The sequence below is a fragment of the Phyllostomus hastatus genome, unplaced genomic scaffold, assembly GCF_019186645.2.
Source record: "Phyllostomus hastatus isolate PE091 unplaced genomic scaffold, TTU_PhHast_1.1 phas_contig_86, whole genome shotgun sequence".
In the NCBI taxonomy this organism is placed as follows: domain Eukaryota; kingdom Metazoa; phylum Chordata; class Mammalia; order Chiroptera; family Phyllostomidae; genus Phyllostomus; species Phyllostomus hastatus.
In genome coordinates, this window is record NW_025333977.1 from 64355862 (window position 1) to 64369998 (window position 14137).

At 36.2% G+C, this 14137-nt stretch overlaps 2 protein-coding genes across 11 annotated transcripts in view; both read left to right on the forward strand.

Annotated features, from left to right (window-relative positions):
- The window catches only part of ARL13B (ADP ribosylation factor like GTPase 13B), a 71097-nt gene extending 69225 nt beyond the window's left edge, over window positions 1-1872 (forward strand). For all 5 annotated transcript variants that reach the window (XM_045851785.1, XM_045851786.1, XM_045851787.1 and 2 more), the window contains one exon: window positions 25-1872. In XM_045851785.1, the coding sequence (XP_045707741.1) occupies window positions 25-101 (77 nt within the window). In that variant the 3' untranslated portion in view covers window positions 102-1872. The remainder of the gene's footprint in view (window positions 1-24) is intronic.
- Window positions 1873-9065: 7193 nt separating this feature from the next.
- Window positions 9066-14137, forward strand: part of NSUN3 (NOP2/Sun RNA methyltransferase 3) — a 67074-nt gene continuing 62002 nt past the window's right edge. For 5 of the 6 annotated variants that reach the window (XM_045850732.1, XM_045850731.1, XM_045850735.1 and 2 more), the window contains exons 1-2: window positions 9066-9232; window positions 9971-10080. In XM_045850732.1, the coding sequence (XP_045706688.1) occupies window positions 9170-9232; window positions 9971-10080 (173 nt within the window). In that variant the 5' untranslated portion in view covers window positions 9066-9169. The remainder of the gene's footprint in view (window positions 9233-9970; window positions 10081-14137) is intronic. The other variant, XM_045850733.1, reaches the window with a different exon arrangement.

Sequence of the window (14137 nt, forward strand, 5' to 3'; positions counted from 1 at the left end):
TTATGTTATGCCTTCTATACATAGATTTCTATGGGAAGCCACTGCCTCCCCTGGCTGTGCGACAGAGACCTAACAGTGATGTTCAAGACATGATCTCATAACCACGTCCTGTGGATGAGCTATCTTAATATCAGTGAGATGAACTGGAGGATCCTCTTTTTCAAAAAAATAAAAACCATGAACACTGATGAATGGGACAAGATAACCATAGCAATTTCAGTGAGGCGATTGATAGCCAAAGATTTAACTGACCTGATAATTACTTTTTCATGCTGTTCATGGTATTAAAAAAAGGAAAAGAAAGAAAGAGAGAAAAGGGGGAAAAAGTGGGGGAAACAAAAGTCCAGCAGATGGAATGAGCATTTTGGACCAAGTTAGTAAGAATTAGCATTGACTGGTTTATGCATCTCCACTCATGGGTATATTCCTGAAGTAAAATCTTTCAGAAAAAGAGCCGATGGACTTGCACACTTTCATTACTATATGTTTAATAGTCTTATTTCTATACCTTAAACATTTTTTTATAAGATACATGTTCATGAAAGGGGAACTTTTGGGAATTTATAAGCTAAATTTTTAACTTTTTATATTTTTCTATAACTTTTGTTTTGAAATTTTAATTACTGTGATATTGACTATACTTTTCTATAATGCTTTGTTTTAAATTGTGTCTGGAAAATGGAGTCAATTTACTGGTTGAATATTAACTGTACAAATGATATATTTATATGTTTTTGAGGTATGTTTTATAATAGTATTGTTCTTGAAGTATACAGCCTAATTTGACCTAATTTTAAAATAATACTCTTTGAAAAATAGACTCTAGTTCCTTATTCTAACAAAGAATAGAATTTGAAAGCACCACCCAAGGAGACAGTTCAATTTTTTTGTTGCTTTCTTTGATGACGAGCCTAATAAAGAAAAGAGTCAGAAAAATAAAATTAAAATGTTATGTGAGATACTATTAAGAGTCCCAATATACCCTTCTGTTAGAGGTTAAACCCTTTGAGAGATTAAAATACTCTTCACTCCTTTGTCTATCAGCAGCTGCAGTGATTCTTAGGTTATTGTAATACTTTAGTGCCTTGAAATTAAAGGCAAAAAGACTGAAAAAGCTACTGTAGGTCCAGAGACTTGTGCTTATGACAGGGAAATGCTGGGATACTAAAGAAATCAGAATAAACAAATAATTTCAAAATAAATTTTGTGAAGAAATAATTCCATAATAATTTCGCAATTTTAGAATAGTAGCATGTTTCTTACAAAGAACAGTGGCATCTGTAGGATCCTCTATTTGTCTGGCATTTGGACGAAGTTTAAGATGTATATTATGAAGAATAGATTCATAATGTTGCATTTAATTTAAAGCATATATTTATATCAAAGTGAAAATACTGTAAAACAGTATGATTCCTATATCACCTTGTCAATTTGATAGTTTGGTAACTTGTACTGACAACAGTCATATACTGGTATCTGACAAAAACGTAAGTATGTCTAAGGCAGTTGAGTATGATTATATACTTTAATAGTTTTACTTGAGAGCATAACATTTTATTTACATTTTAAACTCCCTGAGCTTTCATTAACTAGGTCACTTTTTACTCTAGTCATCATCATGTGCAGTTTCTTTCTTTTTTTTTTTTTTTTTTGAGTTTTGTACCTAGCATTCTACTTCAGATATAAAATTCCTAACCTAAATTTCATAGATGCCTGATATGTAAGAAAATCAACACAAGGAGACATGTATTAATTTTGAGCTGGATTTTAAAGGGAAAAACTCATTTGTACATCTTTTTTATTTTTATAACATTTATATTTCTCATTTTTTAAAGAGCTAAACTCATACTTTTTCCATCTTTTTAAAATTCATCTAGTTTGAGAATAGATATGCTTTTTAAATTTGCAATTGTGTATAATATTTACTGAGTCCTTTTAATTAAAGTGATTTTGAAATTAAATAAATAATGAAGTAGAATTAATGTTTTATGTATCTCAAGAATTAATTTATATTCTTAAAGCATTTAAAAATTTTAAGTTTTGTAAATCCAGGTGGCTTTTAACAGTTAAATGCCTATTTTGTTATATGCTGCATTTTTATTCTTAACCATCGTAAATTATGACATTTTCACACAATAAAAATAATTTATATCATTATGCTGTTTCCTCTTGTCATTTGATGAATTTAAATGATTTCTTTGGCATAAAAAATAGGAAAGGCTTTAAAACATGATTGTTGAAAGACATTCTTAAGTCAACAGATTAAAATAATTTTTATTTTAAATGAAAAACTTTTCTCTGCACAAGGTTTTATATATGTGGCAGATATCATTTTAACTCCAGTTAAAAATGAGATTATATTGAAACTGAACCCAGGTTCAGCTGCCTATTGCAAGGAAAGCCAAACTTGTGAGACAGGTACTGGTGAGAAAGAAAGTGATTTATTTGAGTGCTGGCATCTCGAAAAGATGAGTGGACTCCTGTCTTCAGAAACCCATCTTAACATCTCTGGTCAAGCCAGCCATTATTATAGGGAGTTGGTGGGAATTGTGTGGCAGGTGAGGGGAACTTCCCAGAAGCAGTGCAGAAATGCAGGTGCTGGTGAGAGTAGGAAGGGGGAATAAGGGGCAGCGGCTGAAAGGGGAGTGGTGCAGCTTTTGCTCAGTTTATTCCTTTCATTCTGGTGTTCTCTCTCAATTTATGTTAGCATTCCTCCCTTGAGAGGACAGCTGTGGTTTGCAACTGCAAGGAGAACTAAGTACAGGGTTGATTATATACTTTGATTTGTTACAGAATACATAACTTTGATTACAATTGGGAGGTACTAAATCATGGTTACAACTTAACAATTTAGTGCAGGCAGAGGTTTTTATGAGGATGGAGGAGAGGAAAAGCAGAACAAAGAGAGCAGGGCATGGGGTTGTGGACAGGCAGGCACTGACCTTGCTGGTTTTGACATTGATCTTTTTGGTCAGGCCCTTGAGTTTGCCTTCTGGTCTTTGTCAGCTTAGCAGGACTCCAAGGTCAGGTTGTTTCTCACGTTTACACAGGAATTGAACTATAGACTCTAGTAAAGTATACTTAGAAAAGAAATTTTTAGCATGTAAACTCTAGCTTTGAGAGGAAAAAAATCAGGTTACAGTAACAAGCTAGGTTTAATGTTTACTAATATTAATATGTGTAGCTTTATGTAAAAATAGTATATTCATTCCCCATTAGAATATCATGATTATGATTTAGTGTCTGTGTTTTGTTAAGTTAAAGCTACTGACCAAAAGATGTCTTTTTACTTATTTGAAAGTTAATTCTATGTGTTAATTATGTGTAAAATGCATATATAATGTGTACAGTATTATATGTGATTGATTTCAGGTGTGAAACTATACGTGGAAGCAGCATTAGAAAAAGTGTTGCAAATGCTAATAGTTAGATTTTTAGAGTTCTGGTTTTGTTTTTTCTCTCACCTTTTCAAACTGATTTTGTAATTTGGCCTTTATAGTGGGGAAGCAAATTTGTAATTTTGTAAAGAGTGCCATTATTCTGCAAGTTCAAAATTATGCATACTCTTTTGCCCTGGCCAGTTGCTCAGTTGGTTGGAGCATTGTCCCGTACACCGAAAGGTTTCAGGTACAATCCCCAGTCAAAGCGCATATGGAAGGCAAGCGGTCAATCTCCTCTCTTCTCCTCTTTTCTCCCCTCCCCTCCTCTCTTCTCTTCTCTCTCTTCCCCCACCCCTCCCTCCCTCTCTAAAATTAATAAAAAATATCCTGTGGTGAGGAATAAAAAAATTAAATACTCTTTTTAAGTGCAATATGGACGACTTAATATGTAAAACTTACTATGAATAGCTCGGAGACATTCAGCTGTAGAATATACCAGTATACTTGCAGCTGATCTCTTACTAAGTATTCCTTTTACTGTGACTATGCTTTAGTTTATCTGTTACTTGGTTCTATATGCTATGTTATTTACCTCATTCAATTTCTCCCATTCCACACTAAAAAAAGTTCAATGCTTCCAGGTAGCAAACACTTACCAAAAATGAAGCTGCTTGATTTAGTAAAAGGAGAAAGGACTCATGGTCATGGACAAGAATGTGGTAATTGCTGGTGGGAGGGGTTGTAAGGGGACTCAGTGGTAATTAAAAAAAAATAAAGATTAAATCTAAATAAATAAAATACTGTAAAAAAACACAGAACAAAACCCTGAAACTGCTTATATAAATAAAGCTGTAACTTATAAACTATTATCCTTGGCTTTAATACCTAAGTTTTTCTGTAAGTGGAGTATATGTTGCAGCTAAGAGTCTGCTAATACTAATTTATCAAGAAGTATAATCTAGCAGATCCAAAAAACAAAAAAATCAGATATTTTAAAATGTATATTAAAGTGTATAAATTATCTAAATAGCAATAATCCATTACCTATGTGGAAACAGAAGAAGCTCTAATTTTTGAGAAAAAATAGGAAATCATAAATTAATGTCCTTTAATAAGGGGATCAGCATATAATTAAGAGAAAAACAGAAAGAGAATCATTTGCCTGTTTAGAGCCTGAGCTGTAAATTCTTCTGTGTGCTGATGAGGAAACAATTTATGACCTAGGGGATGAATCAAATGTTTATACTACATTGTTTTCAATAAACATTTTGAGTATACATTTATACTAAGATGACTATATTAGTTTGCTAGGGCCGTAAAAAGTACCACAGGCTGGATGACTTAAGCAATATATATTTATTTTCTCATAATTCTGAAGTGTGGAATTCCAGACCAAAGAGTTGTAGGGATGGTTTCTTCTGAAATCTCTCTTCCTTGATTTACAGATGGCCTCCTCCCTGTGTCCTTATATGGCCCTTTCTCTGTGTATGTTCTTACCTAGTGTCTCAGTGGGTCCAAATTTCCTGTTTTTGTAAGGGCACCAGTCAGGTTGAATTAGGACCCACCCTAAAGGACTCCCTTTAACTTAATCACCTCTAGAAAAATCCTGTTTCGAAATATGTTTGTCACATTTGAGGTACTGGGGGTTAAGTGCTTCAACATATGAATTTTGAAAGTATACGTTTCATCCTAAAACAGTTATATACATGTTCTGCACCTTGTACATATATCCCTCTAAACGTTGTTTAAAGATTGGATAAAAATAAGATGCAAGTTACCATATATGCTTCCTTGTCCCAATGGACTGTCTGCTGGATTTTATACACACCACTTGGGAAGCCTAAAATAATAAAATAGAGACTCAGCTAACTAGCTATTCACCTGAAGTCAAAGTCCAAGATTGCCTGTAACTAACTGTTTTGTTCTCTTATTTTTATGGCAGGTTTTTCTTGTGTTTTTCTGCCATCCTGATGTTCTGTTAATGTCAGGTGTTTAACTACAAAGCCTGTCTTTACATTTTGACATATACACTTCTATATGAACATGAAGGAAACCTTCATGAGAGATGTTTTATATAAATATGAAAATTCATGAAACAGTGTAGGAGATAGTCTATAAAGTACACTTACTTTGAAACATTTCTTAGATTAATTGGCTTCACAATAAAATCACTTAGATATGTAGAAATTATTTTCCTCTTTAGTGGCAAGATGTTACATGCTTTCTTCTAGACAGTGAATGTGCTCTGTAGTTTAAGCATATTCAGACTGCCAAGTGGTATTTTAATTAAGTCAACTGTACATATGCTGATATTTTGAGGGGATACATTGTATACATGTATATAAATATATATATGCACACACAGCAAGAGCAAACTCCTCTGTCATTTTCATAGTTACTTCAGGGAAGTATTCACACTACTATCTTTGATGGTAAGTAAACAACAAATACAAGAACCCAGAAGAATAAGGTAGATAAATCTTTTTGCCTCTCAGCAGAAAGAAACCATTCTTGCTGAGACTGTGCCAATGGCCATATCACTGCTAAGCTGTATCTTTGCACCCTCATCAAGAAGTTATCCAAGATATCCTGGATGATTGTCTGCCTGTGGGTATAATCGTTATTTAGGTTAATTAATTTGACTGTCTGCTGTGGAAATAAAAAGGGATGACTAATAACTTGCAAAAAGATGCTTCATTCATTAACATTATAGTAAAAAAAAAAAAATTCCACCCTGGTTGGTGTGGCTCAGTGGATTGAGTGCCAGCCTGGGAAACAGAGGGTTGCTGGTTCAATTCCCACTCAGGGCTCATGCCTGGGTTGCAGGCCAGGCCCCCAGTTGGGAGTGCATGAGAGGCAACCACACATTGATATTTCTCTCCCTCTTTCTCCTTCCCTCCCCCTTTCTAAAAAACTAAATGAATAAAAATTTTAAAGAATTGTGGTATTTGTGTCAGCTCAGTTTCTTACGTTTACAGTGGTTTAAAACAAGTCTGCTTCTGACAGTTTTTATTCTTAAAACTGTGGAATTTCGTTCATTTTTCTGTAGTTATTTGATATGGGATTGGGGAAATCTATTAACATTTTCATGATACACTGATACTGACTTTAGACAGATATACAAGTTAAATGTTAAAGATCAAACTGTAGAAAAGAGGGAGGAGGGGAGAAACAGATGTAGCTACCCTCTGTGCAAAGAAATTCCCAAGCCTGAAAGCAATGGAATCAAAAACTCAGTTGGCCGCATAAAATTTTAAAATATTTTCACATTTAAAGTCATTGTAGGAAAAATTGGAAGAATAATTGAAAATGTGATATAATTAACATCTCTAATATAAATATGAATAAAAGCACTAAGACATCTATAGATAAATGGACATGAGCAGATTATTTACAAAAGAAATACAAGATTTGAAAAACTACCCAAACCAAAGAACATAATAAAAAATTGTAAAATTATCAGACATGCAGAGATTCATGAGCAAAAATGTTTATCAATAATAGGCAGATAACTAAGTATGAGAACCTCCAGACCTTCAAATACTTGGAATTTCTAGATATTATGCATATGAAAAATTATTTAATTTTTTTTCTATTACCTTTTAATCTCCTTATACTGCCCTTCCCCACCCTGCAGTCACCACACTCTTGTCCATGAATCTTTTTTCCTTTTTGCTCAGTCCCTTACCCTTAGCTGTCAGCCTGCTCTCTATCTGAGTGTTCCCATTTTCCTTGTTAGTTCAGTTTGTTCATTAGATTCCACGTATGAGAGAAATCATATGGTATTTGTCTTTCTCTGGCTTATTTTCATTTAGCATAATGTTGTCCAGGTCCGTCCATACTGTCACAAAGGGTAAAATTTTACTTTTTATGCCTGAGTGGTATTCCATTGTGTAACTGTCCCATAGTTTTATCCACTCATCTGCTGACGGACACTTGGGCTGCTCATATCTTGGTGATTGTAAATAAAGCTACAATGAACATAAGCATACTTATGTTCTCTCAGATTAATGTTTTGGGTTTCTTTGGATATATTTCCAGAAGTTGAATTGTTGGGTCAAGAGGCAGATCCATTTTTAATTTTTTGAGATATTTCCATACTGCTTTCCACAGTGGCTGCGCCATAGTACCCTGAACGTGTCTGCTCTCATCTAATCTTGGAGGCTAAGCAGAGTTGGGCCTGGTTAGTGCTGGAACGGGAGACTGCCCAGGAATACTGTGTGTTGTTCACTTACCACTTCTTGGCCTTTTGGCTAAAATCAAGTGTCATGAAAAGTTCTTAAGAAAAAGAGGTTACATTATATAGTGTTTGGTCAACCGTGAAAATGCATTAGAGAAATACACCAAAATGTTCATAGTAATTATCTCTAGTAGTATTATACCTAATTTTCATTACATAGGCTTTAAACATTTTTTAATGAGAACTAGTTTATTTAAAAGCAGAAAATATAAATATGCTGAGTCACAAAATAGAATATAGTCTTCCCAAGAATAACACATCCTCTTAATAGAAATATATATGACTTCTAATAACCCCTTAAAAGTCTTTTATGTCTATATTGTAAATATGTTACTATTTTAGTTAATGTAACATTATGTAATGACTGCAAAAAATTATATAAAATCTCTACAAATGCAAGTTGAAAGGTAGTTTCCCCTAAACATCCCACAAACTGGAGAAATCTAATCATTTCACTTCTTCACACTATATTTTCTTTCCCACCAAATCTAAATTTTTAGATTACTGGAGATCTTGTTTAAATAAATACATTAAACTTCAAATCACATTAAAGGTAACATCTGTTTATGTGGTCCTAAGATTTGCACCTACTGTATATTTCTACACTGACATTGTGAGTGTCAAAAGTCTGAAAATTAGATGCTCATTGAATATCAGGGAGCACTTTAAGGTCTTTTCTCTGATAAGCTGCTGATTGCTGTTACAAGGGAGCAACGCAAGAGTAACACTAATAAAAGAGCAAATAAACTGCTCTGCCTATCCGAATGGGTGTAATGCCATCTGAGAAACAGTAATACTGCCCCTAGTAAAAGAGGGTGAGGTGGCCAGTGTGAACGTTCATTTTGGTCTTTTCAGACATTTGGTGCCAGAACTTGATGATAATCATGAAAATCACGACTGAAAATAACACACAGCAACAATACATTTCCTAGCCTCTGCGCTGAGCACTTTAGTTATTTCAATCAATTTAATAATCATTTTGCCCTCCCCATTAAAAGAGATTAACCTAGCGGACCATCTCTAGGAAATGTGTCTTAATTTCTTTTGCATCATATCCATCCTTTTATCTTGAGTTCTGATTATTTGGGCTAATGGGGGGTCATAAGATTTGGTAGATTTATTCAACTACCTTAGCCTCTGAGATTTTAAAACAATGATCATGCAACAAAACCTAATAATGACAAAGATTTCCACTTTTCTACGGAGTCCCATCCCTCCCAAACGCACAAAAGCCAGAGATATCCTAGGGATAGGCTTGAGAACCTAAGGTCAGCGGACCCAAAACATTCCAGCCTCCGCCCCGGAAGTAGGTACCACCTCTTCTAGCCGCCCACAGCGGGGAACTGCGCGCGTGCCTCTCGCGGTACCTAGGCATCCACGGCGAGATTTCGACAACGCTGGCAAGGAAATATCTCGCGATATCTTCCCCAGGAAAAGTACGGCAATTAAAGAAATCCCCGCGAAACTCTGAAGTCAGGCTGTTTATTTGGTGTCTCGTATCTTTAGGTCTCGGACGGTGAAGTTGTCTGGTTTGGGATCTTGCAGCGGAATGATGTTGACCCGGGTGAGGGTTGCGACCAGGCTGGTGCCCCTGACTAAACCAGACGCTTCTGTAAGGGCCTGGTGGGGATGGAGGGGGCTGATTCGAGGGAACTTGGGGATGTCTGGGGTTCTCTGGTTTCACAGTCCAAAACGCCTGCTCGTGAGCGTTCTCGGTCGTTTTCCTGCAAGGCACCTCTGCCCCAGGTAATCCGTGTGCAGCCCGGCACGCAGACTTCAGTACCTCTTCAGCTGTGAGCAGAAGGCCAGCTCCTCGAGGGCCGAGACTGCCTCTTTCACTGCTCCGTCCTGGGAGCTTAGAACAATGCTGTTATATCGTTGGCCCTCGAAAGGCTTTTCTTGGATAAGTAAACGAAACAGAATTTCAAAGAAGTTTACGAGGAAACCAGAGTGACTTTTCTTCTAAATGAACTTTATTTTGGAATAATTCTCCGTTTACAAAACAGTTGCACAGATTTCCCCTATGCTTTTCACCCAGTTCCCCCTAATGTTAACATCTAGAGTGAGTTACTTAATTTGACGTTTTTGCTTGGACTTATTTAAGTTGACTTTCTGTGCTAACGCCACTAGATTCTGCTTTAACATTGTTTCACATTTGAGCAATAATCAATTGGAGAAATACTTTAAATAAGTAGAGTATGGTAATCAGTTTGCTTATGTGTGAAGTACTGCTTCCATTGCAAGAGCTAGTAATTATCTAAAATGTTCTTAAGAAGAAAGACGGCTAATGTTGAAGTTCAATAAATTTGTAATACCAGAGTGTGTCAGCAACTTTTTCTTATCATCATAGCTGAAAGCAAAATCAGAGAGGAAGCTTGCAAAACAGATTTGCAAAGTTGTATTGGATCATTTTGAAAAACAATATTCCAAAGAACTTGGAGATGCGTGGAGCACAGTAAGGTTAGTATAATTCATCTCGATGCTTTGTGATAGAAGAAGAAACCTTTTTGGGCGACGGCTGCTGTGAGTATAAAAGAATCTAAACCTGGCTGCCTTTTTTTATTAAGGCTACAGCAGGGAAGAACTAGGAGAAAATGGATTAAGTTACGGGAACTTAGAAAGGGGAGATAAAAACTTTGTAGTGATAGTAAACAAAAATTGTTATGCCCTTGCGTTGCACAATGCTTTGATCTTTGAAACAACAATGCACACAAGTTTGACAAAATTAACTATACTGGTAACAGAGAAATCTTAAAAGTTTTGAGAATATTTAAGTAGTTTCTGGAATTCAGAAGATAATACAGCAAATCTTTAAAACCAGCACTGCTTTATCTTAAATTCACTTTCGGTGATCATATTTCTTCCCTGTCTGTGGCTGGCTATGTTTTGAACAAATGTGTGTGTGCACATGCACACATTATTTAAATGTATTCTAGAAAACAAGCATTGCATCCATATGAGTGAGTGAAGGAAGTTTGGTATGTTAAGTGAGCATCCTGTGCCTGGTGGAATGTAAAGAGCAAGACAGTCTCCGGGATCGGTTTGCTTTTAGTCTAGTGTTCTTGGGAGAGGGGGAGCATGGTTAGAACTCTATAAACCCCTCATTCTATAAGTATCCTGCTACAAACTGGCAGGAGTACCTGGTCTTTCTAAGAAAGGCTGATGGTGCCAGCAAAGGCTTAAGGAGAAGCCAGGTCTTGGTGACAGAGTTACCTTGGCAAAAGGATCCAGGCATTTTAGATTGAGGGGAGAGAATGCTCTGCTTGTGAAGTTAGGGTGAAAAACCCAGTACGATTTGCTCAGGGAAGAAAAGTCCCATGGCTAATAGATAATATCTGAAACTTGGTACTCGTCTCTTCTTGGCTCAACTCAATAAAAATTTCTTTTTTACAAAGGACAGTTTTAAGCACTTTTTAACTGATTGTTTTGACTAATAAAGTCTGAGGTGATTCTGAGATAATTTTAGGACAAATTAAGCTGTTTTAGTAACTTATAAATAATGTAATATGAAAATGTAGTTTATTGTGGTTTTTTAGGTTTAAAAACTAGATTTGAAAATATTTTCTATAGCAGAGAAGAAATGAGAAAGACTGAATAGTGAAGTGTACAGTGAATTCATAAGATTTTCGGTATGCCAAAACTCAAAATAACCAGATAAGCAAATATCTATTGCATACTTATTATATGCCACCCCATACTAACTCTGTGATCTTCAGCACAAACCTATGAGATTTGCTTCCTATTTTTCTCCTGAGGCAACTGCACAAAGTTTAAGTAACTTTCTAAGTTCATTCATCTAGTAAGAGGCAGAGCTGGGATTTGTGCCCAGGCCCTCTGGTTCAAGAATTTCCACTGCTGACTTCTATTATATTTGCCTCTCATACCTGTGATGTAATTAGACATACATGGATGATTTAAAAAAAAAAAGATTTCAAGAGGTATATTGCCATTAGACTTTACAGTAACCTGGCTACCCATACCCTGTAATGAATTATTTTTGTATTTAATGTGCTCAGACAGGTTTATAAATTATTATTTGACCCTAAACAAAACGAGTAGTGAACCTCAAATCCATTTAATTAACTGTGCCTTCTGCTTCATCTACCTTTTTGTTGGGTTTTCATGGTAATTTAAGTTTTGCATAAACATGTGCTAAATTTGCCATAGGCAGAATAAAGGCTTTCTCAGCATAGAAAGTAGTCTGAGCATAGAAGATAGCATGGAGAAAAAAAGACCAGAAATATTTTTGTTTTTTAACTGTTTGTAAAACATAATGTTTGCAATCTAGTTTACAGAGTCTACTTCCAAGGAAGGGCAAGTGTATTTCAGTGCTACCTAAAAAGTAATTTACTCAATATTTTTAGTTCCCTGTGGTAGAGAAGATTTAGTATTTATTTTAATTTTATTGTTTTGTAATAACCTTTTTTGCAAAGCAGCCCTTTAAGTTGGAGTTTACACTGGTTTAGCTTTTGCTCTACCTGTTGTCTGCATGTTCTCATTCAGCGAGCCCGCCATGGTGTGACTTTAAACTTCCCTCAATACGCTGTCATTACAGGCTGTGCGGTCCTTCCCAAGCTTCAGTCCCAGATTTCTAAGTGTTTTCTGGTAACTTCACTTAGTTTTATACCAGGCAAACTCAAAAGCATGTTACCATTTTTTATTTCCAGACCTGTGTTGTCAGTTGCTACTTGCATACTTTATCTCAGTTGAAGGCATGACCATTTCTCTTATCCACACATTTACTACCTTTGTAATAAAATGACCCTTACTCAAAAACAGGTTTGGCATCTGCCCTTAGCTCCTTGGAGGTGATCTCTATGCCCTTCGCATGTGTTGCCTAAGAGTATTTTTGTTTACCTGGGGGCTTGGGCCACACAGAAAAGTGTAACAATGTGATTTTTGGTGAGGGCTGTGAGTGTGATATCACCTTGGCCTGTGGCCTTTGATCATCCTCCAGAGGGGCTGAAGACTGCAGATTAGCCACATGGGCTGTCAACCATCTTTGTATGGCTGAACTTCAATAAAATATAGACACCAGGGCTCTGGTGAGCCACTGTGGTTGGCAGTACCCCCATGTATGCTATCATACATTGTTGCAAGGAAAAGTTGTCCTCCAGGTTTCCACCGGAGAGGATAACAGGAAGCTTCATGCTTTGAATGGTTTTATACTCTGCATCATGCATCTCTTAACTGATTTTAATCAATATCTTTTTGCTATAATAAACCATAATCATAACCATTAATATAACAGTGAGGTTATTGTCCACCTTGAGGTGTTGTCCAGCTAGTAGGTAAACCTGAAAGTGGTCTTGGAAACCCTGGTCTCCAAGGTGTCAGAAGTTAGGGTGGTCTAGACCTGGCTGGTGTGGCTGAGTTGGTTGACTGTTGTCCTGTAAACGGAAAGGTTGCTGATTTGATTCCCGGTGGGGCACATGCCTGGATTGCAGGTTTGGTCCCAGGACAGGGCGTGTATAGAAGGCGACAGATCAGTGTTTCTCGTATTGATGTTTCTCTCCCTCTCTTTCTCCCTCCCTTCCCCTTTCTCTAAAATCATAAATAAAAATTAAAAAAGAAAAGTTAGGGTGGTCTTTGGGATTTCCCTATGTACTACCACATACCACTCACTACCCTACCAAAATCTAAAATCTAAATGCCCACCAAATACTTTTGTCTGCCTGAGAGATTTGATTGGAATCTCCTTTTATCTCCACTATTACTACTTAGGCCTTTATCATTTCTTAACTAGCATATTGCAACAGCCCTTCTCCATAGCCACACACCTGTAGTATTTGTCTGCTTATTTTAGCCATCACTTTCATGGCAGTATATGCTTGGCAGTGTCCTAATCACTTCATAAATAGTAACATAATCCTTCATGCAATACTCTGGGGCAGTTATTACTATTTCCATTTCACAAATAGGAAAGCTGAGAGTTTAAGTATCTTGCCCAGAGATACACAGCCCCCTCACCTTTGGAAGAGTCTTGGGAGTATGTCTTACACATTCTGTCATGCTATTTCTTAATGTAGCCATGTTCTATGTGTCCCTCCTGCAGTACAGACCTCCTTTACTCTCCTGGATATGATGTTCCCCCTGCCAGGAATGACTTCCCTTCTCTCTCTGTATTATATACAGAGTTTTATATAGCGGTTAAAGTATGGGTTCAAATTTCACCTCTGTGTCCACCGGAGAGGACAACAGGAAGCTTCATGCTTTGAATGGTATCTGTATCTTACAGCATATGACTTAGTTAAATTGCTTAACATCTCTGTGCTTCAGTATCCTTATCTATAAAATGGGGAAAAGAGTATTTCATATAGTTATTTGGGAAGGTAAGATGAATTTGTAATACACAGGACTTAGAATATCGTTTGACATATGATAAGACCTTGATACATGTTAGCATTATTTTTATTACTGTTACTAACCAGTTCTCCATCAAGCTGTCCCATATTTCCTTGGCAAAATTAGTTGTGTCCTTTGTGTTTCCATTGCACTTTGTTGATATAACTGTTGT